This window comes from Mirounga angustirostris, unplaced genomic scaffold (assembly GCF_029215605.1).
Source record: "Mirounga angustirostris isolate CCGP_5_RB_7025 unplaced genomic scaffold, mMirAng1.0.hap1 SCAF_3, whole genome shotgun sequence".
NCBI classification, from domain to species: domain Eukaryota; kingdom Metazoa; phylum Chordata; class Mammalia; order Carnivora; family Phocidae; genus Mirounga; species Mirounga angustirostris.
Genome location: NW_026991711.1, coordinates 86,464,780 through 86,488,292, shown reverse-complemented (window position 1 = coordinate 86,488,292; position 23,513 = coordinate 86,464,780). Strand labels below are relative to the sequence as shown.

The following is a 23,513-nucleotide window of genomic DNA, read 5'->3' as shown; positions in this document are numbered from 1 at the left end:
TCTGCCTACAGTTCAGGTCATGATCCCAGGGTCCTGGGATCGAGCCTGCTCCCCCAAATCCCCCCACCTCGTCCCCTGCTTGTGTGCGCTCTCAAATAAAATCTTCAAAATAAATGAATGTGAGGGGTGCCTGGCTGGCTCAGCTGGAGTGTGAGACTCTTGGGTCTTGGGGATGTGAGTTCAAGCCCCTCGTTGGGTGGAGAGATTACTGAAATAAACTTAAAAAGGAATTACCACTATTCCAGAAAAAAAAAAAAAGGGCAGGACAAAGACAATTTTTACCCATTATAATTTATTCTCTACAATACTTCGTTAAAGAGTTCAATGATTTGCACTCAGAAGTTATATAGCCAAGAGGCAACCAAGTGTAATACAAAGAATTGGTCTGAAGTCTTTGCACTGAAGGCCATACAAAGTCTCTTGCTTCAGGGAAGTAAGAATGAAAATAAAATGAACACATAGCTCCCTGGGCTCCAGAATCTCAATAGAAAATAGCATCAACAGTTAGTGAAAGTGTAGGTGTTAACATATGGAAAACAGGTCTTGTGCAAAATATTAAAATTAACACCCAGGACTTCTGTATAGATGATTTTTATTATAAACAATAAAATATATGTAATGTCTCAACTACAAACCTTTCATATTGAAAGGGTCTCTAACATGAGTTGCTTTAATATTATGAAGCAAAAAAGTTTAAGAACCTCACAGTGGAAACAATCCAACACCGACAAATCCTAGTGATCAAAGACATTCTCTTTTAGTTAACGTAAAACAAGGACAATTCATAATTACAAAGAGAATGTCCTAGCTGTGGGTATTATGAGACAAGCCAACTTTCCAGACCAAAAGGCACTCACAGCTAGGGATGAATCAAACTCCGAACTGAACCAGCCAACGTGGGCTGGTTCCTTAACAGCAGTTACCTACTGTTCAGCTTGAGCAGCCCAAGGACAAAGTAAACACCAAGCAGAAAACATTCCCTTCTTTTCAGACCTGCCACTCACACCACCTGTACTGGCCACCCTCATCACTGCTTTGGTCAAGCACGTGGAAGGCAGTTCAGTTCGTTCGGAGCTGTCATCTCCCTATGCAAAGCTGCCGCATGGATGATCCAAACTTAGTATTTTTTCCTGAGAGCCACCTGCCACACGTCTTCTCGAGGTGACCATGACCGTACACTTCCAGACCGCTTCCTGACTAGGCCCCATTCAGGACAGACACTGACCGTGGCATTCCTTATGGGGCCAAATAGTTTTCCTTGGTCGACTCCTGAGCCCCCCCGACAAGGCCAGAGGGACTTGAGCATCTCCATTGCTGGACTTGTATGGGAGCATGAGGGAATGTGCAGGGAGTAAGGCTTCTTCACTCCAAAACCTCTGAGCCCACTTCAGTGTGGTGCTGGGCTTAATCAGCCCAATTCTTGTGCACTGATTTTTTTTTCCCCATTTCGTGGGTTTTATATTTTCTGTTCATTTTCTTAAATGGCAGGTATCCTACCCCACCCTCAATAAAATAAAAAACATACTATACATTGGGGAAGACAAATAGGGCAACATTTCTACAAGAAAAAATAGGCTTGAAGAGCATGGCACTGTAGTAAATGCTTGCATGACCAGTCTCACTGAGCGTGCTCAGGGGTGAAAGTTTAGCACCAATTTTTTTGCTTTTTTTAATCTTTAGAAATTAAACACAACTTTTAACACAGAACACTTGAACAGTAATGAGTGTAGCCCTATGTATCAATACTGTTGTACAAATTGGAGGTGGGTGGTTTAGTCCAGAGCTGACCACCCTGACATCAATCCATGGCACCTAAGAGTAACTATCGTCACATTTGTTTGTTAACAAGACATTTATTATTCTCAGCAGCAGGAAATCACGAAACAATCCCTTCATCTTCAAAAGCTTTTTTTCATTAACCTTGCAAGGGAAAAGTGGCAGGATGCGAGAACGCAGCACAATGGTTAAGATAGGGTGGTGCGGCCTTGGCCTGGGCATCCTGAGGTCAGCCCACTTCCCTTGCACATTTCGTGTCCTCATGAACAGCAGAGGACGGTGCCAAGCAAATCTGCTCCCTCTCATCCATTTCTTCCAAGAAATGAGACTGCAATGCCTAGAATGGCATGTGTGTCGTTTCTTGGATTATGTCCCTGCTCCCCCTCCCCCATTCCTGGCAGAAGAAAATTCAACATTTCTTCTGATTTGGATATTTGCCCATTTTGGAAAGCCACACCATCACCACATAAACTTCAAAAAATAAATTAAATCAAAACAATGGTGTTCACCGGATTGACACCCAATCCACTTCAAGAGTTCTCTAAGCATGTTGTTGAAAACCAGTGTATCACCCTCTGGGTCCTTTCTTCCAACTGGCCACCTCTTCCTGTGAATCCTTTCAGCAGTGCCTCTGTGACAATGTTTCCAAAGCATCTTCCAAGTCCCCAGCTTCTATGAACTCTGCCACCAAATGAGGGAAGAACAGGCAAGAGGGAGGAAAAACTTGCTGACAGCTATTTGGAATCAGCAACAATGGAGAAGGGAACTATGCCACATGAAAGTCTGAATGACCTAGAATAAAATGAGCTATTTGGAACTTTGCCACGGTGGGGTGAAGATTCCCAGCATGTTAGGCAAGATAAAGATTCATCTTGTTTAATTACACAGCTTTGTTCTAAAGTCCTGGAAAGGACTGAAAGAGCAACAGTCTTCCCACTTCTCCAGGCAAATTAGACAAAGGAACTCCTCTGCTTAAAGGTCCCTCAGGATGTCTGCCTGAAAACAAAAACAGCTTGGAGGCCCTGGATTCTTTCCTATGACAACGTGTCCTTCTAAAGTCCAACCCAAGTGCTTGTTGGAACACCTATGCCTTCTGAGAACCTAGATCCAGCTATAGGCACTGCTACCAGTAGAGGAGTGAGGTAGCCGGGTGGTAAGGAAGAGGTCTCTCCTTTCTCACTGCATGCAGCGATGATTTCAGGACCTCCCATGGGCATCCCAGTCCAGTCCTCAGCAGGCTACACCACAGAGCTCTGTTCAATACCAGGAGACGCAATGCAGGAAGAGTGCCAGAAAATCCAACTGAGAGTGGGATGAGAATTAAAACCTTCGAGGCTAATTGAGCAATGAGATCTGCAACGCCATCCAAAGGGCTTCCGATCTTGGTGTGGGTCTCTGTCCAGGAGCCTCGGAGGACTCATGGTGCCCACGTTCAACCCTAACATGGCGTCCACTTATGAAGCATGGAGGTTGTGATCAACTCTTGGTATGCAATAAACTGGAAGTTTAAAAAAGGAATTTAAAACAACCTAAAAATGTTTCTTGTTGGTCTCCGTTGCCCAGACTGCCAGGGGAATACACCTACTTGATCTGGGGAGGCTGTAGGGGTGTGTGTGGGGTAAGCATTCATGGACCACCAATTCCGGCTTCCACTGTGTGGCCAACACAGAGGCGGCAAATCAGCAGTGGCACCTGCATGCCAAGGGTCTTCTGAACCCACACGGTAATTCTCACTAGTCATGGAGGAGCCCCAATCCAACGGAACCCCATATTGAGGAAAGGCTGAGATAAGGCTTGGGCCCCTCAAGTTCTGTTTCATTCAGTATAACCCCGCCCCCCCTCAGTCAGCTGAGCAGACTTGGCAACGGAAGCTAGCATCATAAAATGGTGCAGTAATAGAAGTAACTGGACCAGGAAGAGGAGGCATCTGCTCCAATGATGTCATAGCCATTGGTAGCCACAGGGGGGTGGGACTGGTCATGCAGCCGTGTGTCAGGAGTAATGATTGTAGAGGGGCGGGGCATGAAGAGTGCCATTCTGGAAACAGTGCTGTCGAGAAGCAATATACTCTGCATAACTGATTGTCACCTTCTCACTTCTGTACCTGTATAAGGAAACAGGAAAGGGTATTAGGAACCTCAAACCCTTCGTTTTGTAAAGTCACTCAGCAGAGAAAACCAAAAGCTTATTCCACATTTTGAAAGAATAAAATGGAAGACCAAGAGCAATCTTACTTACAGAAAATGAAAGACAGCACAAGAAAACAATGTTGTTATTACAAATGAACAAGATGAAAAAGCACAATCACAATTCACCCCTGAGAATGTATTTTCTGCACATCCCACCTTTAAACACTACTTATCAGGCTGCTCTTAAGCAATCTGCTACTGGGGTCTGGATGAAGAATGTCAAGGTCAAATTACACGGGTGGCAGACTGGAAGATGGCTATACCAATGCCCAGTGCAAACTGCATGTCTACTGCATAAAATGTGATAAATTTGACAGAAATGCAACCTCAATTTGCAGAAAAGCAACAAACAAGTTATTTATAACTAAAAGGGGCACAGATACCTAATTCTGGGTCAAATTCTGATGAAGCAGGTTAAAGGATCCTGGGGCTATATAGGACGGGTCTCAATTCCCAGATGAATATGCCATATCATATCACAGGGTCATCAGAACAGAATTCATAGCACTTTGGCTTTGCTCTGGAAAGAGCCATGAGTCAGGATGCGAAGCATGGGGTGTTACAAACCTATGGAGCCTACTACAGACCACAGGAGCTGGGTGTGACAATCCTTACCCAGAGCCATCTCTTTCCCACTGTAATCACTCCTCCACTGCAAGGTGATTATTCCTGAATTTTGACAGGGAAATGGCTGTTCAAATAAATTATAATAATAATAATAATAATAATGCTTTGTATTTGAAGTTTTTTTTTTTTGGAATCCAAAGCATTTCAAAAACACTGGGTTATCTTCCAAATAGACCTGTGAGGTTAGTATATGATTATTCAGTATTTTACAGATGAGGGAGCCAACAGAGGCCCACAGAAGCCCACAGAAGCTAAACCTCTCAGTGTTTCCGATTTCAGTAGGGATGGCAAGAGAACTGACATCTACTGACCACCTATAATTATTGCCTGGCCCTAGGCTAGAAATTCTTCATACATTACCTTACCACACTCTAAAACAACCCCGAGGCATTACCATTCACTTCTTACAAACAGGAAAGTCCCCCCTCCCCCCTCAGAGAGGCAGAGTAAGTAACTGGCCCAGGCCACACAGGTAGGCAGTGGTGGAGCTGGGATTCAGACCCCAAGTCCGTGTGCATTCTACTACTTGAGGCAGCCTCCCAAGGAGAGGGATGTTTCCTTGTAACTCTGCGAAAAGCACTGTCTCACTATCCTGTTAACATGCCACCTGTATCCCCTGCCACCTGACTGCATGTGACTTCAACTGACCCTGGACCTCTGCACTGACAGCCTTCGTTCCTGACCTCAGTCTGCCCCCTTAAGTCTCCCAAGCAGTGGGTCTGGTGAAGACATCCACCACCTGATCATGGCCTAAACTGCTCTGGCTCTGCCGTCAACTCTGCTGCAGAGATGCCCACGACGCTGGGAAGTCTTTGCCTTTGCTGCTGCTGCTTCCTCCCAGCTTAAACCTGACCCATACCTCTTTAGTTTAAGTTTAGGGACATTAGCAGAGAAAATTTTCTTTTCATCAGCCCTTTCCATCAAGGGTATCCTCCATCCAACCCGAGCTAAATTAAAATGACAAGGAAAATGAGACAGGGGGTTACCTGGTAAGTTTGATCGTTTTTCTGAATTCACTGGTAATTGGAGCCTTAAAGCCACCTTTCCTGAGCAAGGAGTCTATTGTCTGGATCTGATCCCAGTCTGAGGAGAGGAGAGGCACACTGAGGTCAGTGCACGATGACACAAGAGTAGGGTATGTTCTCACACGGCAAGAAAAGAGAAGCAGCCAGGTCTGCTAGGGTCAAAGGGAGCCCTGGACACTGGCCCCACATCCCTAGAGCCCCGTCTGCCTCACTGACATCCAAGTAGAATCGGAGACATGAGATGATAACCCTACATACACCATAATGGCTGTCCCCAGGCCCCCTGCTCCTGTCTTTCCTGTCAGATGTGATCCCAGTATAATTATCTAGGAACAAACATGGTCTCAACTTAAGACTGGCCTGCTGGCCTAGTGTTGGTAACCAAGGCTGTTCTGTGAGAGGAGAGAATTCAAATTCTGCAGCCTGTATTCCTTTGTGTGGCCTTCCTTTACTTTGATGATTTCTAGGAGTCCTGTTTTCTATTACAGAGAACTGATAGCAGGAAGGAAGCCAATCCTTCATGAAGGACAGGAAAGTTGTTCACACATACATCATTGTGTTGTTCCTGCACATTTTTAACAGATAAAACCAAACACATCAAAACTGAAAAGCAAAGAGAAACCCCTAAGTTACCCCCCAATTTTTAAATTTTGCCAACCAACTTTCAAACGGCGTAAGTAATCTGATTATTTATCCGTTATCGCCATATCTCACTATTAGGAAATATTTATGGTGTCCCTTCTTGTACAAAAATGTTAGACTTATGGCTTCAAAGTGGCTAAAAGGCTTCCTTTTTATGCCACATCCACATGGCTTTTGAAAAAGTTTAAACACAATCATGATGGAAACCAATAAGGCAATCACTCTCCACATAATTAGTTCACTGATACACTGAACTGGATATTTCTATTCCAGGTTCATACCCAATAAGTACTGTGTATTTTATTTATTTATTTATTTATTTATTTATTTATTTATTTATTTTTTAAAGATTTTATTTATTTATTTGAGAGCGAGAATGAGAGAGAGAGAGCATGAGAGGGGGGAGGGTCAGAGGGAGAAGCAGACTCCCTGCCGAGCAGGGAGCCTGATGCGGGACTTGATCCAGGGACTCCAGGATCATGACCTGAGCTGAAGGCAGTTGCTTAACCAACTGAGCCACCCAGGCGCCCCTAGTACTGTGTGTTTTACATGTTATTTTCAAAAACAGAGAAGAAAGGAGGGAGGGAGGGTGGGTGGGTGGGTGGAACGAAGGGAAGAGAGAAAAAGAAAGAAAACTGGGTTACATATCACAGAACACACAAGCAACACTGGAAGATATTCTTCCAAATATTCTTTTAAAGAGAAAACCTACCCAGTCCACCTCCTACCTTTATTGTCCCATTATAAGAACTTATTACCTACTAAGTTCTTAAAAAAAAAAAAAAGATTATGTCTTGCCTTTTTCCAAATATAACACTGTTTAAAAATTAATGACCAAAAGTTCAAAACCCACTGATACGGGCAGCTTCCCTTTACAATGGACTCCATAATACGGTCCAGTTGACTGCTAGAATTTTGCTACAATTACCACTAGTTTTGGGGGCCAAGGAATAAAACTTTTCACTGAGAGGAAGTGAAACAAGGGGTTGAGTAAGGGAAGTCTTTACCCCTTTTCTTCCCCAGCTCCTGCATTTTTTGGGAGTTTATTTCCCATTCTGTAAGACTTTGATAGACACTAAGAGGAAGAAAGGCACTCATTCTTTGTTGCAGTTGGGCTGAACGACAATACACACCACTTCCCTGCCTTTAAATGGTGACACTGTGAATAGTAAACACTGAAATTCCATTTGTCAAACTCACCTTGTTCCTTCGCAACCTCAGGTAAATATGTGGCTGTACGTTTGACACCTTTCTCATTGATGAATTCAATTCGAATCCCATGGACCCCTACCTACAGGAGAAATAACCAAATAAACAGCATTTACTTACTCTAATGGAACTTCAGGCACCCACATTTCATTGACACTGTCCCCTGACCAGCTCGATCCAAGTCTGAGAAAAGGAGAACCTGCTGCTTTTTCATGACTAACTCTTTGCCTCAGGTATAGAAGCCAAAGTAACTTCAGCCTGAGGGAAGCGGTGAGCCCACATGTAGCCATCTCTCCAAGTATGAGGGTTATAGAAATAAATTCTTTCAATAGCTCATCCAATAATCTTAAATATTCCACCTTTAATCTATTCAGTTAAACATACCACAGGGTTTTGATCTAGGCTCATGACTCCTCACAACAACTTTTACTCAAGGGCTTACCAAGAGGGATCTGGAATGCTCTCTTTATCCCCATTATCATTTCCTATTAGATGTGGGATAAGGCTATGGAACAAGAGTGGACTGGGAAGACACAGGAAAAGAAGAAAGACTTCGCATTTCTTCCTACTTCTAAATCACCGCATTTTTCCTGTCACCTATGTGGCCCCCAATTGCTTCCAAACTCAGCTTTCACATTCTTATACCCTCTCTCAATGAAGGAGATACATTACCATGTACTAACCCGAACCCAAATGCAACGAGAGATGCAGAGTTCCAAATGCGGCTGTTCTCACCTCCCAGTCCAGGTAATCACTGGCATCCTCAAAGTTAGTAAGGAGGGAGACAGAGCAGAAAAGTTTAGGCAGCTCCTCTCGGGTCAGGGGGGGAAATCGGCTGTCCTTAAGTGCACTGGAGGGGGACAGAAAACATAAGTGAGGCTGCTCTGGAGCTGGGAGCCAACATTATGTGCCCGAGTATTTATGAATCCTGAGCTATGCAGAGAATATTGATTATCCATCAGCACTAATATGCTAAAAATAACTTGATGCTACTAACTGTCTACACTTGAACTGCTAAGTGACTGACCAGATTAAAGCCCCCATACTCCCTGATTACCAAAAAGAGAACACTCAAACTTCACCACTTAGAAGAAATAAAGTCAGGCAGTTGTTTTCAATTCTAGCCAATTTATCTACAGAGCTTATGTCTGGTGTCATTACCTGGTTAACGTGTATTCCCTGAGTCCTGAATGAAGATTCATGGCTGAGAAGGTCCCAATGCAGCCACGAAGCCGCTTGTCCCGCCCTGTCTTCCATGTCACAAAGAGCGGACTACAAAAGCAAAACAAGAAACATTCTCCAGCCCCAAATCAATCATGGATAGGAACAAAACCTTTGCTTTTGCCCCATTCGTTTCTGTTATTCCCCAAAAGGACTGTTTTCTGAATTGTGGCTATCTGAAGGACTCTGCCTTTCTGGCAATTGTGCGGTCTCTGGATGGAGAGAGAGAGGAGACCGCAATAAGACAGTGTGAAGAAAGCTCTGTGCCGCCCTTCCTGTGATCCTTGCTGATAGTTTTAATTTACTTTGACACTTTTGTGCTACTTTCCTTTTCCTCTGCCCAGCACTCAACTTCTTCTAATTTTCCAAGTCTTTCTCCTTTTCTTTACTCCATATTTAGGAGTGCCCACGTTCCCCAGTTACATCCTTCAGGAAGACACTGGGCCTGCATACCTTCTCCCCATTCCCTAAACCTCGCCATTGTTCCCGTAATTATCTCTGCCCCTCGTCCTGCTCATAAATGTTCGGGAAAAGAAAAACAATGCAATGTCTCCGCAAGAAAGCTCGTCATTAGAAGTTGCCACTTTCTACTTCTAGGCCAAAGTCATGTGTCGTCCTCGTCAGGGTACATCAGACTGGTGGTAACAGAATTTTTTATAAATAGGTTACAGAGCTGTCCCTTCATCCTGGTATTTCCTCTGTACTCCTATGCCTTTACTTCTCATACTGAGCAAAATGCCTCTAAAAAGCAACTTACACTTTTAAAGCTGTCTACTTTGGTCACTGTTATAAAGCAGATCTGCTGCCTAGTTTTTCTTTCCACTGAACACCTGAACAGCACCAAAGTTACTGTCCCAAAACCTTCTCAAAAACCCCTCAAGAGGGGCGCCTGGGTGGCTCAGTCGTTAAGTGTCTGCCTTCGGCTCAGGTCATGATCCCAGGGTCCTGGGATCAAGCCCCGCACTGGGCTCCCTGCTCCACAGGAAGCTTGCTTCTCCCTCTCCCTCTCCCTCTCCCCCTGCTTGTGTTCCCTCTCTCGCTGTGTCTCTGTCAAATAAATAAATAAAATCCTAAAAAATAAACAAAAACAACCAAAAAACCCTCAAGAATGCCATTGTCTGCAGGATGGAAATATAAGCCCCTGAATACAACAGCCCATTCCCTACAACACTGCAGCCACCACCCACTCTTCCAAATCCACACCCCTCTCTTACGTGGGACACACTTGATCCCATTAGGATCAAGGCCTAGAATCTCCACCTGTTTTTATGACCATGGTATCCCATGGCAACACTTCTCTAAAAAGTTAGCACAGTTCTCTATATGTTCTCTCCTCTGACACAATCACACAGGAGTAACCTCCCCTCTACTTCTGCCCAGACAGTGTGCCATACACATTATTTAGCTCTGTGTGTGTGATCTGCTAACTTGGTAAGTCTCCCAAAAGTGAGGACATTTTCTTCATATTCTCTCCACTCCCTGGCCAGCAGGGCTATGCATTGCTCCAACATGGCACTAACAGCTGAGGAATGAATGATCCTAAGTCAATGAATGCTCCAAAAGCATCTCTTCAGTGCTCTTTTAAAGCCAGTTCAGGGGCACCTGGCTGGATGGGTCAGTGGAACTGTGACTCTTGATCTCAGGGCTGTGAGCTCCAGCCCCAAGTTGCATATGGAGATTATTTAAAAATAAAATCTTAAAAAAAAAATTATCAACAACAGCCAAACTACGGAGAGAGCCCAAATGTCCACTGACTAATGAATGGATAAAGCTGTGGTATGTATTATATACAATGGAATATTACTCAGCCATCAAAAAGAATGAAATCTTGCCATTTGTAATGAAGTGGGTGGAGCTAGAATATATTATGCTAAGTGAAATAAGTCAGAGAAAAACAAATACCTTTATGATTTCACTCATATGTGGAATTTAAGAAAACAGATGAACATATGGGAAGGGGGAAAAGAAAAAAAGGACAGAGAGAAGTTATAAGAGACTCTTAATGATAGAAAACTAAAGATTGATGGAAGGAGGTGGGTGGGAGAATGTGTTAAATGGGTGATGGGTATTTTTTTTAGGGGGAGCAGCAGAGGGAGAGGAAGAAGCCGGCCCCCCACTGAGCAGGAAGCCCGACGCAGGGCTGGATCCTGGGATCGTGACCTGAGCCGAAGGCAGACACTTAACCGACCAAGCCATATAGGCGCCCCTATGGGTGATGGGTGTTAAGGAGGGCAGTTGTGGGGCACCTGGGTGACTCAGCTGGCTAAGCATCAGACTCTTGGTTTTGGCTCAGATCATGATCTCACGGTTGTGAGACTGATCCCCAAGTCAGACTGTGCTCAGTGGGGACTCTGCTTGAGATTCTCTCTCTCCCTCTCCCTATGCCCCTCCCCCTGCTTGCATGCTGTCTCTACAATAAATAAATCTTTTTTTATTTTTTATTTTTTATTTATTTTAAAATAAATTTTATTTATTTGACACAGAGAGAGAGAGAGACAGTAAGAGAGGGAACACAAGTAGGCAGAGTGGGAGAGGGAGAAGCAGGCTTCCTGCTGAGCAGGGAGCCCGATGCTGAGCTCGATCCCAGAACCCTGGGATCATGACCTGAGCCGAAGGCAGATGCTTAATGACTGAGCCACCCAGGCGCCCCAATAAATAAATAAATCGTAAAAAAAAAAAAAAAGAAAAAGAAAAAGGAGGACACTTGTTATGATGAGCACTGGGGTTGTATTAAGTGATGAATCACTAAATTTACTCCAGAAACCAATATTGCACTGTATGTTATCTAAAATTTGAATTAAAAAAAGAAAATAAAAGTAGGAAGGAAGAAAAAAAAAAAAAGCCAGAAGGAAGGAAAGAAGGAAGAAAGGAAGGAAAGAAGAAAGGAAAAAAAGCCAGCTCAGAGTTGCTTCCAATTCTGAGGAAGAAGAAAACACTGGCATGGATTACTTCACTTTATACATACTCCTTGTTTTAAGTCATTGACACCTTGAGAGAGTTTGGGACAAATAACAGAGTCTTGAACTAAAAACAATAAAGCAGATTCTGCCATTCTTGGTGGGGTGCGAGCAGCCATGTGGGATTACTGATGAACAAAGCAAGGGGACCCTTATTAGAGCATCACAGCTCCCACTAAATGCGCTCCTACTCTCTAGCCTGGCCCTCAGACACTTCCAATTCACTTGGACTTCAACACCTGGGTCCACAACGATGTTATGTGTGGTCTCTCCACTCAAGAGGGTGAATCACCTACCCACTGCAATATAAACCAACAAACCAAAAGAAGAAAATCCTAATTTCTACAACATTACCTTAAAAACAAGCCCAGACCTCCTCCAAGTATAACCTGGACCTCTTACTGAATCCAGATATTGTTCTACATATTGTCTGGACATTTCTCATCATCCTATTCTCATTACTCTCTGCCCAAATGATGCTAAAGCTTTTTATAAGCGTCAGACCCTCTCAAGAGAACAACCCAAGAAAGACGTCATTCATGCCTTTCTTACTGTCCCCTGCACCTGACCGATTTACTCACTAGGGGTCATTGGTGAATCTAGGAAGTCGTGGCTGTGGGAAGCCATAGAGGTGACAGTAGAGGACGTCAAAGCAGTAGCAGCACATCTCTGCAGTCACCACCAGATTCTTGGTGGTGTTGGCAGTTCCATTGGGCCGGGGAAGAGGGCTCAGCGCTCCCGATGCGGGATTCATTCGTGTAATGGGAGAATTTCCAGGTCCCAGAGTTAAGTCCGACACATTCTCCCGACCACTGCTGCCATCCACATGCTGGTGGTTTTGAAGAGGTCCTGAACTAGAGCTGGGGACAGTTGTGGACTGGTTCCCGTGACTGTGCGTTCCACTTCCAGATAACTTGGGCTTCTTGACCCCACAACAGCCTGCTGCCAACTTGGGCTCAAGTGGAGGAACACAACGTCTTTTTCCCATCCTGATTCAGTGCTGGAGGTCTGGAATGCTGCAGAACCCTGACCAAAAAGAGAATAGTTAAGCATTAATTCAAAAGGTTAGTTAAAAGGAGAAGACAAAAATCAAAAAGAAAGAGTCTACGTGGAAAGTCATCAAATTCTCTTTCTCATCCAGATCACCGGGTCACAAAAGGCTGCAGACCAGCATGACTGGAAGAGACCCTGAGCTCCAGACTATGGACTCCTAACCTTTTCCTAAAGAAGAACTATTTTTCCTTTTCCATAAAGCCTTATGATCACCACAGACAGACACAGACAACGAGCAGCCCCTCTTGCCCAGGACTCCCTAGGGCAGAAGGAAGGGCAGGTGGCAGCCACTGTGGAGCTGCACGAGGACATTTCAAGACTGCAAGATAGCACTGGACCTGTCAGACTCGTCATTGCTGTCTCTACCTTTTATGGCCTCCAAATTAGACCACCGTATTTTTAAAGTGCCCCAGAGGAAACTTCAAGCTTTTCCTTGTTAACCACATCCTTTCAGCATCTTACTCATCACTAACCTAAATCTGTGTGATTTCAGCCCTAGACCTGAGTGAATACGAAAAGCAGTTAGAGGCCATTCTGAAAAGAGCACACCTTCCAACACAAAGCTCCCACCTTTCTGTCCTCACAGCTCTCATTCTCCAATGCCTTGCTCATTTTCTTTAGTTCTCTGAACTCACTCCAATTCCTACACATCTCTCTCTCCTTTCAAAACCCCAAATTCAAAAAAAGCTACAACCTAGTAGGAACCTTTATTCACACAAATGACCCAAGCTTCACAGTCTTTTGTGAGGCAGCCATTTCTGCCCTGTCACAGCAAGGTAGATGCATGCAAAGCCACTCAGCCTAACAACATGTGGCAGCGGATGGGCCAGGAAACCAGAACATCCCATCGGATGATGTGAACGGAAGGAAGGATTTTTTTTTTTTTTACCGTATTTTTTTCTTAAACAGCCTGAGGTAAAAATGGACAGTTATAACACAACCAAGAGCCTTTCTCTGATTCAACAGAATCAGGAAAATAGATCCTAGTTATTTCAATGTCAATAATACCAAAGTTTGTAAAATTCTGCTGACTTGAAAAAAGAACACTTAAATCTCCCTGTGATTTGGACATATAACATATAATTGCCTTTTTATTTTTTTAAACATAATTTGCCTTTTTACACACTGCTCTATAATACAGTATTTTGGTTGTAAGTTCTACAACCTTTTAAATCAAATTAGATATTTACATACCTATTTGCAAAGCCATTATTTCTACACAAACAAGGTGTCACTTTAGGCTGAAAGAAATACAAAAACTTACAAGTATTATTTAGGTTTTTAAAAAGATTTTATTTATTTATTTGACAGAGACACAGCGAGAGAGGGAACACAAGCACGGGGGAGTGGGAGAGGGAGAAGCAGGCTCCGCTGAGCAGGGAGCCTGATGCAGGGCTCGATCCCAGGACCTTGGGATCACGACCTGAGCTGAAGGCAGACGCTTAACCAGCTGAGCCACCCACGCACCCTGTTTATGTTCTTGATATATGCTTATCCATAACAAAATACACATTTTTGTATTTAGGGCAACTCTCAGTGAGATGAAAATTGCTTGTAGCTGAGGGATAAATAGCTTGTACACTTCAATGTCTGGCTTGACACAGGCTTCTTTTTGAGAAAGCCTTAGGTACTTAATACAATAAAACCCCCAATGACAAGTTTGTTTCTGAGTGTGGATGTTGTCTTTCTTGTTTATGTTGTTAGAGGAGGGAGAACATCTTGGTTAAAAATGCTGCCTCCAGAGCCAAATGGAGTGTTCAAATTCTGGTTCCTCTGGGATCAAACTCTCCATGATTCAGTTTCTTCAGTATGGGAATAACAATAGTACTTCTTACTTGCCTCATGGGGTTTTAGGAGAATTAAATTAGTTTAATATGCATAAAGTGCTTGAAACACTGCCTGGTACGTAGTAGGTGGCAATATATCTAGCTGCTCTTATCACTTGGGTTCTTGTTCAACTGCCCCATTAGGATGGAAATCCCAGAAGGCCAGGACTCCGCTAGGCACTTAGCACTTAGATCAGTGCTTGCTCTGAATAGGTACACTTTAAACATTACACTGAATCCTCAAAACCATTCAGCAAGGCAGGCGATGTTACTATCATTTTACAGAGGAGGAACCTTGGGCTTAATAAGCAATATAACTTGGCCAAAATCACACTGCCACTAAGTGGCAGAGTTAGGGTTTGGACCACAGTCTATCTGTCAGACTCCAAGGCCTGGGTCCTTCCACCAAGCCACAGAGAAGATGAGGCCTGCCAATAATATCCATTGGAGGGCGCCTGGGTGGCTCAGTCGTTAAGCGTCTGCCTGTGGCTCAGGTCATGATCTCAGGATCCTGGGATCAAGTCCCACGTCGGGCTCCTGGCTTGGCGATAAGCCTGCTTGTGTTCCTGCTCTTGCTATCTGTCAAATAAATAAATAAAATCTTTAAAAAAATATCCACTGGATTCAGTCATTTCCTAAGGGCATGATAAAAAAAAAATTACATTCAAGGTATACTAAAAACTAACCTAATAGTTCACAGAATCTTGCCAACAAAAATGGAGCGGGAGGGGCACTGGCTGGCTCAGTTGGAAGAACATGCAAGTCTTGATCTCAGGGTCCTGAGTTCAAGCCCCAAGTTGGGTACAGAGATTACTAAAAAAATTAAAATAAATAAATAAATAAATAAAACATAGTAAAACAAAATGGCCTAAAAAAACGACCTATGCCCAAAGCCAACATCTCAAGCCAGACCCTGAACATAATCAGTGCCCCTGCCACTGTCATTTGAGTCCGCAGACGATGTCACTGGCCTCTTGACACATGTTGTTGAATGAAGCAGGACTATCTCTGGAGAGCTGGAATTTTAACAGGTCTCCAGAAAGCACCAAAGTTCAAAGCAGCAAAGAGAAGGGATGAAACACAACAGTTAAAAAAAAGAAATGTTTCCCCACTCTCCTTACACCAAAGCATACCTGAAGGAAAAGCTACATGTCATGAGATGGCAACTCAGGTGTTCCTTAGCAGGTATCATCAGCTACCTGACTGGTGAAACACCCCACAATGGAGCAACAGAAAGGATTTTCAAACCATGCCAAGGCAGGTGAAAATTCTGCCTAGGCACCACATACGGCACTGATCTGCAGTGGAGCATGATCACAAGAGATACCAAGTGATTACATTTAACAATTCCCCACACACTCCTAAATTATGATTTGAAATCAATAGAACCAACCCAAATCCTGTGGCTCCTTAGGCCCAAGCATTTCTCTGGAGGCCACTAAGCAAACAATTCAATCAATATTCTCAATTAATGACCAAAGGCGGAGTTAGAGACTTCTTGCATCAAAGTTATAAGGTATTTCTTCAAAAATTTGTTCCCTAAATTTAAATCTATAAAAATTTCAAACATAAAGTCATATAGTATAATGGACCCAAGAACCAGTTTTAATAATTTTTAACATATGGCCAATCTTATTTCAACTATAGCCTACCTACTCACTCTATCTCCCTTCCTACTGAATTATTATGAAGACACTTTTTTTTTTGTTTTTTGTTTTTTTTGAAAGATTTTATTTATTTATTTGAAACAGAGAGAATGAGAGAGAGCGAGTACATGAGAGGGGGGAGGGTCAGAGGGAGAAGCAGGCTCCCCGCCGAGCAGGGAGCCCGATGTGGGACTCGATCCAGGGACTCCAGGATCATGACCTGAGCCGAAGGCAGACGCTTAACCACCTGAGCCACCCCGGCGCCCCGATGAAGACACGTTTTTAAGGGGGCCAATATTTTACTTATCTGTTGGCCTAAGGCAAATAAGTGACTTACAGGTGAAGAATGTGAAGGAAACAAGAGTGCTGGGAGTAAATACTTATTTAGAGTATCAACCCTGTCCACCAATTTGATCAAAACTTTCTCTTTGAGGGATGCCTGGGTGGCTCAGTTGGTCAAGTGTCTGCCTTCGGCTTAGGTCATGATCCCGGGGTCCTGGGATCGAGTTCCGCATGTGGCTCCTTGCTCAGCGGGTAGCCTGCTTCTCCCTCTGCCTGCCGCTCCCCCTGCTTGTGCTCTGTCTGACAATTAAATAAAATCTTAAAACAACAACAACAAAACAACTTTCTCTTTGAAACTCTTTTAATCCTACTCCAGCAGGGGCGCCTGGGTGGCTCAGATGGTTAAGCATCTGCCTTTGGCTCAGGTCATGATCCTCAGGGTCCTGGGATCGAGCCCCACCTCGGGCTCCCCGCTCAGCGGGGAGCCTGCTTCTCCCACTCCCTCTACTGCTCCTCCTGCTTGTACTCTCTTGCACTGTCAAATAAATAAATAAAATCTTAAAAAAAAAGTGGGCCATCTCACCACAACTAAGCAGTCCCCAACTCGGCTCCCAGGACTGCCTTCCAATGACCAAAGAGATCCTGGTTTCTCCAACAGCTGGGCTTCTGAGAGTACAGCCTACGAGACCTCAGAATAGCATTTCAATACAACAGACTAACCAGCTAAAAACAAATTACTCCTAATGACATACTCCACCTTTTCTAAAACTGTGTGTGCATTTGTTCTCACCCTTCTCCCAAACCTCGTGAAAACTATCAACAATGGTACTTTGATATAGGAGTTCCTGAATGGATACTATGAAGTTAGTTCATCGGAAATAATTGGAATCGGGTATAAAAACTCTTCCTTCTTCTGTGGGGAAGCTGAGCAGTGCTCTGTTGCTCTGGGCTGGGTGGCTTACCATGCCACCTCAATTCCAGACAGTGCTCAATTCATCAACCACTTTTATAAATACATATATCAGTGAGACCCTTCCAAGTCTTCAGCTGGTTTACTCTTTCAAAGCTAAACTCAAGGACCATTTTTTTTTTTTAAAGATTTTATTTATTTGACACAGACAGAGAGCGAGCGCACAAGCAGGGGGAGTGGCAGGCAGAGGGAGAGGGAGAAGCAGGCTCCCTGCTGAGCAAGGAGCCCAATGCAGGGCTCAATCCCAGGACCCCAGGATCATGACCCGAGCCCAAGGCAGGTGCTTAACCAACTGAGCCACCCAGGTGCCCCAAGGGCCACTTTTTTTTTTTTAAGATTTTATTTATTTGACAGAGAGAGACACAGCGCAAGAGAGGGAACACAAGCAGGGGGAGTGGGAGAGGGAGAAGCAGGCTTCCCGCAGAGCAAGGAGCCCAATGAGGGGCTGGATCCCAGGACCCTGGGATCATGACCTAAGCCGAAGGCAGACGCTTGACGACTGAGCCACCCAGGTGCCCCAGGGCCATTTTTTTTTTTTTTTAAGATTTTATTTATTTGAGAGAGCGCACGCGTGCATACATGCAGGGGGAGGAGCAGGGGAGAGGGACAAGCAGACTCCATGCTCAGCACGGAGCCTGACGTGGGGCTCCATCCCAGGACCCCGAGATCATGACTTGAACCTAAATCAAGAGTCAGACACTTAACCCCCTGAGCCACCCAGGCGCCTCTGAGGGCCACTTTAAAAGCCAGCAGCACTGATCTCATTTTCCTACCGCCTATCCACTTTAGACCAATCAATGAGAATGAACAAGTTAAAACTGGATTTCCACCAGAGGGAGACAATACCTTTATTTCCACAAAAGCTGGAGAAGTAACAGGAATCACAGTTTTTACCTCTTCCTTCAGGACCTCCTAACCTAACATGTCAAGTATAGTGAAGCATGTTTATTGTTGAAAAAGGCACCACACCCTTTACCTGACATGCAACAGTCAAGGTGTCTTGACCTTCATTAGGGTCCACAACAAAAGATGGTAACTCTACCTCCCTCTGTGGGGAAGCTGAGCAGCGCTCTGTTGCTCTGGGCTGGGTGGCTTACCATGCCACCTCAACTCCAGACAGCACTGAACTCACTACCTTTACTCGCAGAGGCTGGGTGGCATTGTGTTTCTTTTCACAACATCTAACACAGTGCCCTGCATATAGCATACATGCCAACAATCTTATTTACAGATCTCCTAGTAATTTCTTTTTTTTTTTTTTTTAAGATTTTATTTATTTATTTGAGAGAGAGAGAGAGAGAGAATGAGAGAGAGAGAGCACATGAGTGGGGGGAGGGTCAGAGGGAGAAGCAGACTCCCTGCCGAACAGGGAGCCAGATGCGGGACTCGATCCTGGGACTCCAGGATCATGACCTGAGCCGAAGGCAGTTGATTAACCAACTGAGCCACCCAGGCACCCAAAATCTCCTAGTAATTTCACTGAAGTTTGTCTTTTTTAAAAAGAATGCTTGTGGCACAAACTAATCTTTAGATCTTTGGTTCTACTGTGAGGTGCCGACTGTGCAGTGTGTTAGAAGTTGAAGGCAACTGAATTACAAGTATGTGTTCTTATCGACAATGTCAACTCTATTCAGCCCAAACCAAGGAATGGTTTAATTCATGGCTAAATGGATAGCCAATGTGGCCAATTCATTCTAAAAATTAGATCAAATATCCCTTAACTTCTTGGTTTGATTTATGCTTATAGCTGCTTTCTTTGCTAAAACACACCAGTCACTGGTCAGTCCTGGACTTAGCCCTGGGTAGTATTTAACTTTAGACTGGCTCAAGGCTTTCCTTTGACAGGCCATACCCAGCTTCTAAACTGTACTTGAGAAATTTTTTTTAAATGACGGCGTGCTTTAAAAGCTACCCACTGGAATATTATTTGCCTGGGAATTTATTATTTCAGGAGTTAATACAAATGATATCTCATAAACTGCTGATGTTTATAAAGAAGGTGTAGAGACCAGTATTGAGGGGAAGATATGAACACACCCTGATGGATCTGGCTGGCTGGGCAGGATGGCCTTCCTCCCTTGCTGAGGGTCCCTTTCACACTCCTCAAGTTCACTGACATCTTCACAGAGCAGCTCCCATCATCAGAGGACAGAGCCTAGGCTCTGGGATTATAGTCTAGGCTCAAATTCTAACTCTGACTTGTCATGTACTGGCTACGCAAACTCAGGCAGGTTGTCACATCTCTATGGACTTAGGCTCCCTATACCACAGGGGATTATTTGTGACCATTCAACGAGTAAGACATGAAAAGCATCTAGCATTTCTTTGGCACATAACTATTATTTATTAAAGTGTCTGCTATTATTAATACTACCACTATGGAAGGGTACATTATAAAAATAACATAGCTTAAAATTCTTACAATTTCTAGAAAAATAAATGCCCTCATAATAAAATTCTATTAAGAACTACCTTGTAGTCTAAAAGATCATATTATTAAAGTGAAATTATTACTCTAATGACCTTGATGCTTTTCCTCTTTGCAGGGCAATGGCTTCTAATAAATCATCCACTGTGAGATGCCAGAAAATATAAAGAATGAATACTGGGCTGTCTGAGTTGTCCACACTTCTATTCTACCGGAGTCCTCTCTTAAGCTTACATACACTAAAATGAGATGAAACTAAGTATGTTATTATTGTAGAAATCTTGATATATACTAATGGAACCTCTGTGTCAAAGTAGTTAGATTTCAAACAATAACCAGATTAAAATAGCTAGAAAAGCCTGGAGATGAAAAAACAAAATCTAGATTCACCTTTTGAAGATAAGCCTCAAAACAACTTATTGGGGAGCATGACCTTCTAACAAATAGATCTGGGAGGTAGGAAAGAGGCAAAGAAAAAAGGAGTCTCTGCTCTTTTTTGTTATTACGTAGTGTCCAAATGTCTGTTCAAATCAAGCTTTATACAGAAGGGAATGGGTTGTTGTTTCCTTCGTGATAGAGAATTGAACTGAAATTCAATTTAATAATTATGTTGCATGAGTAAGGAAATGGCACCTGAACTATAATTCTGGCCTACTTATGTAACTATTCCAAGAAATAGTCAGATGAAAAACCCACAAACATACTGGTAATCATTTCAAATAATCACTTTTATATTTTTGAAACCTCAACATTACAAACATACACATATCCAAACACACACTTTGAAAAATTTCCCTGCAAAATACACTTGATCTTAGGCTGAGAAGTGATCCCCGCAAAATACAGATCTACCTATATAACTGCTTTTAAAATTTACAGATTTACAAAAATGCACAGAACTATATATTCTTTCAACTTAGCTTAAAGAAAAACACAGAAATCAAAAGTTTTGTTTTTAGAGTCCCCTCCCTTTACTATGTGATCTATGGCAAAGTGCCAGATATTTCTTGGCCTTGGTTCTTTCATTTGTAAAACGAAAATATCTGTCCCCTGTTCTCCTTCACAGAGGGATTGTGAGGCTCCAATAAGATGTGAAGCACTGTGAAAAACACTATCTTACAAGTGTTAGCATACCACAATAAGCTCAAGGGGATGCAGCTGTAATAAAAATTTTTCCAGAAAACAGTATCACTATAGCAGATTTAGGGCGAAATGTTCCAAAAATCTCTGAAGATTATAACCACATGGAAGAGACCCAATAACTGACCTTGATCAGGAACTGCATTAACCTTAGAGTTTGATCTTTGGTTGTCTTAAAAATGAGTAATTTGGGAAGGGGTGGGAGCCAGACCTTATGTACTAAAAACATAAAGGATAAGTGTAATACTACACTACTATCTAATGGGATTATGGAAAATAAACTTGTCTTTACGTATTTAAATCACTTTAAGAGAGCAAGTAGAAGGAACTTCATCAACATTAGAACATTAGGACCTTCTCAAGGAAGCAGAAAAATACAAGTGAAAAAGTAAACCTACACCCTAATGTCCTAGCACAGGGCTAAAACCAGTAACAGCAACAAATCCTAAACATTCTAAATATGTCCAAGGTAATACTCACTGAAAGCAGATAGTTTGTATTGCCAGGGGAACAGCTATAACAGAGGAGGAGAGTTATTTTGTCTCTGAAATGAACTTTCTTCCTTCTGATTCCATTCCTTCTTCCTGTACCTAAGACAGAAATGCAAGTGCAGTGAATGAACAAAATCAAGGCAGTCCAGAGGTGAGATACGGTTTCTGAAAAATCACAACATCAAGCAATTTCTAGAAAAGAAAGAAAGAAAGAAAGAAAGAAAGAAAGAAAGAAAGAAAGAAAGAAAACAACAGCTAGAAGCAGGCTCTCCCTACTACAAAACATTTCAAAATCTAAATATAAGGTAGCAATGGCAGTCCCATGCACTGAATCACCTCATCCTTGGCGTCATCACCAAGAAGGGAGGACACTGAGGATCAAAGGTTTTATTGAACCTGAACATGAGACACACATTAAAACTTCCTCCACCACTAATTTAGATCAAAACTTGCTCTCAGGCCAAGATATACCATTTCAAGGCTCTCCACTGGTTTCAGAATACAAGCATATTCCCAAATCCTCTGCAAAGATGGTGCTGAAGAATTACTGGACAGCATGCCAGGGTCCTGAGGACAGGCCATCTTGTCACCCCAGGTAGAGATGATAATTGTTGGTAAGAGTCATCCATCCTTACTATTAATTTTGCATAGATCTCTTCATAATCTCTTCAACAACTCCCCCCCCTCCAGTAGTAGAGTATTAAGCTATTCCCAAAGATGTAAACAGGAGACTCCAAGCCCCACCCACACTATCCAAGGAGAGGACAGTGAAAGAGGATAGGCCCAGAGGGATAAGGGTAAGGGAGTGTGGCAAAGTGAGGAGTTCAGATCAGGACAGGGAAGGGAGGAGGGCAAGGAATGAAGGGCAAAACCCACAGGCTGGGAGGGAGAGAAAGGCATAAAACCCAAAGAGTTTAAGGTGGAGAAGTAATGGAAATGGGGCTATGGGTGGATAAGGAAGCAGAGAGTGAGGGTGGGGCTGGGAAAAAAAGAGAAGAGGAAGAAGAGAAAAAGCGTGCGCGTGAAAAGAGTTAGGCAAGAAAAGGACGAGACAGAGTGGGGAAGAAGAGGCCGGAGCAAGAGGGGGCAAAGTAGGCAGAGAGAAAGGTGAAAGGTAAGAAAAAAAAGGGGTAGGGAAGGAGAGTACGGGACCCGGGTGGGGGGGGGAGTTGGGGAGACGCCAGAGCGACGGGTAGGGCAGCGAGGGCCGAGCCGCGGGGGTGGAATCCAGACGCCGGGCGGGGGAGGGGGCGGCGGGACAGTGGGTGGGGGCCACCAGGCGGCGCCGGAGACCACCAAACTTTACATAGACCCGAGACCGTTTCCTGGAGGGCGTGCAGAAAGGAGCTGGAGCCTCGCCTGGCCTTGCCTCACCTCACCTCGCGGCCCAGGGCAGGGGCGTCCGCCTACCCCTCCCCAGCAATGCCTCCCGACCCCCCTGCCCTCCGTGGGGACACGCGGCCCGCAGGCCCCGCCCTCCTTCTTCCCCCGCCACCCGGCAGCCCCTCCCCCACGCTGCCCCGGGACCCTCGCTGCTGACCCCAGAGACCCCGTCCCGGGCCCCTCCGCTCGCCCTGGGGTGAGGAGGCCCGACACCGCCCGAGGGAGGCCGGGCCCGGCGGGGAAGGAGGAGGAGGAGGGCGCGGCGCAGCCCGAGTTTCCCACCTTTTCTCCTGGCCCAGACGCAGCTGGGGTGGACGGGACCTCTCGCGCTCTGCCTTCTCCTCCTGCTTCATGGAGCCATGCGCCTGGGTGGGGGCTCCCGAGAGAAGCGGGCCCGCGAGCGGGCCGGACGTGCGGCGCGGACGGGGCGGGGCGAAGGAGGCCGGCGGGCGGGCGGAGGAGGAAGCGACGGGGCGGCGGTGGCGGCAGGGAAGAACTGCTAGAGGTATTCCCCGGGCAGCTGGAGGACTGAGTCGAGCCGGGACCCGAGTCCTCCAGTATCCCAGCAGCCACCGGAGGCAGTGAGGTAATGGAGGAAGAATGTAGGGAGTCCTCCAGTGGACCACACGCCCTCTAGCGAGCCGCGAA

At 44.4% G+C, this 23,513-nt stretch overlaps 1 protein-coding gene and 1 long non-coding RNA gene across 4 annotated transcripts in view; one reads left to right on the top strand and one right to left on the bottom strand.

Annotated features, from left to right (window-relative positions):
• Nucleotides 1-274: 274 nt before the first annotated feature.
• Nucleotides 275-23,451, bottom strand: AMMECR1L (AMMECR1 like). 2 transcript variants are annotated; one of them, XM_045869089.3, is made up of 8 exons: nt 23,148-23,447; nt 21,472-21,581; nt 12,228-12,672; nt 8,630-8,740; nt 8,204-8,318; nt 7,460-7,550; nt 5,579-5,675; nt 275-3,880 (listed from the first exon to the last, which is right to left on the bottom strand). In XM_045869089.3, exons 3-8 carry the CDS (start codon nt 12,632-12,634, stop codon nt 3,769-3,771), a joined length of 933 nt encoding a protein of 310 aa, XP_045725045.1. In that variant the 5' UTR covers nt 12,635-12,672; nt 21,472-21,581; nt 23,148-23,447; the 3' UTR covers nt 275-3,768. The 2 variants fall into 2 exon arrangements, with proteins under 2 accessions (XP_045725045.1, XP_064442431.1); XM_064586361.1 differs by lacking the exon at nt 275-3,880 and adding an exon at nt 3,899-4,634 and having other exon boundaries at nt 23,148-23,451.
• The window catches only part of LOC135363861 (uncharacterized), a 54,799-nt gene continuing 53,743 nt past the window's right edge, over nt 22,458-23,513 (top strand). For both annotated transcript variants that reach the window (XR_010410094.1, XR_010410095.1), the window contains exon 1: nt 22,458-22,596. This is a non-coding gene — a long non-coding RNA (uncharacterized LOC135363861). The remainder of the gene's footprint in view (nt 22,597-23,513) is intronic.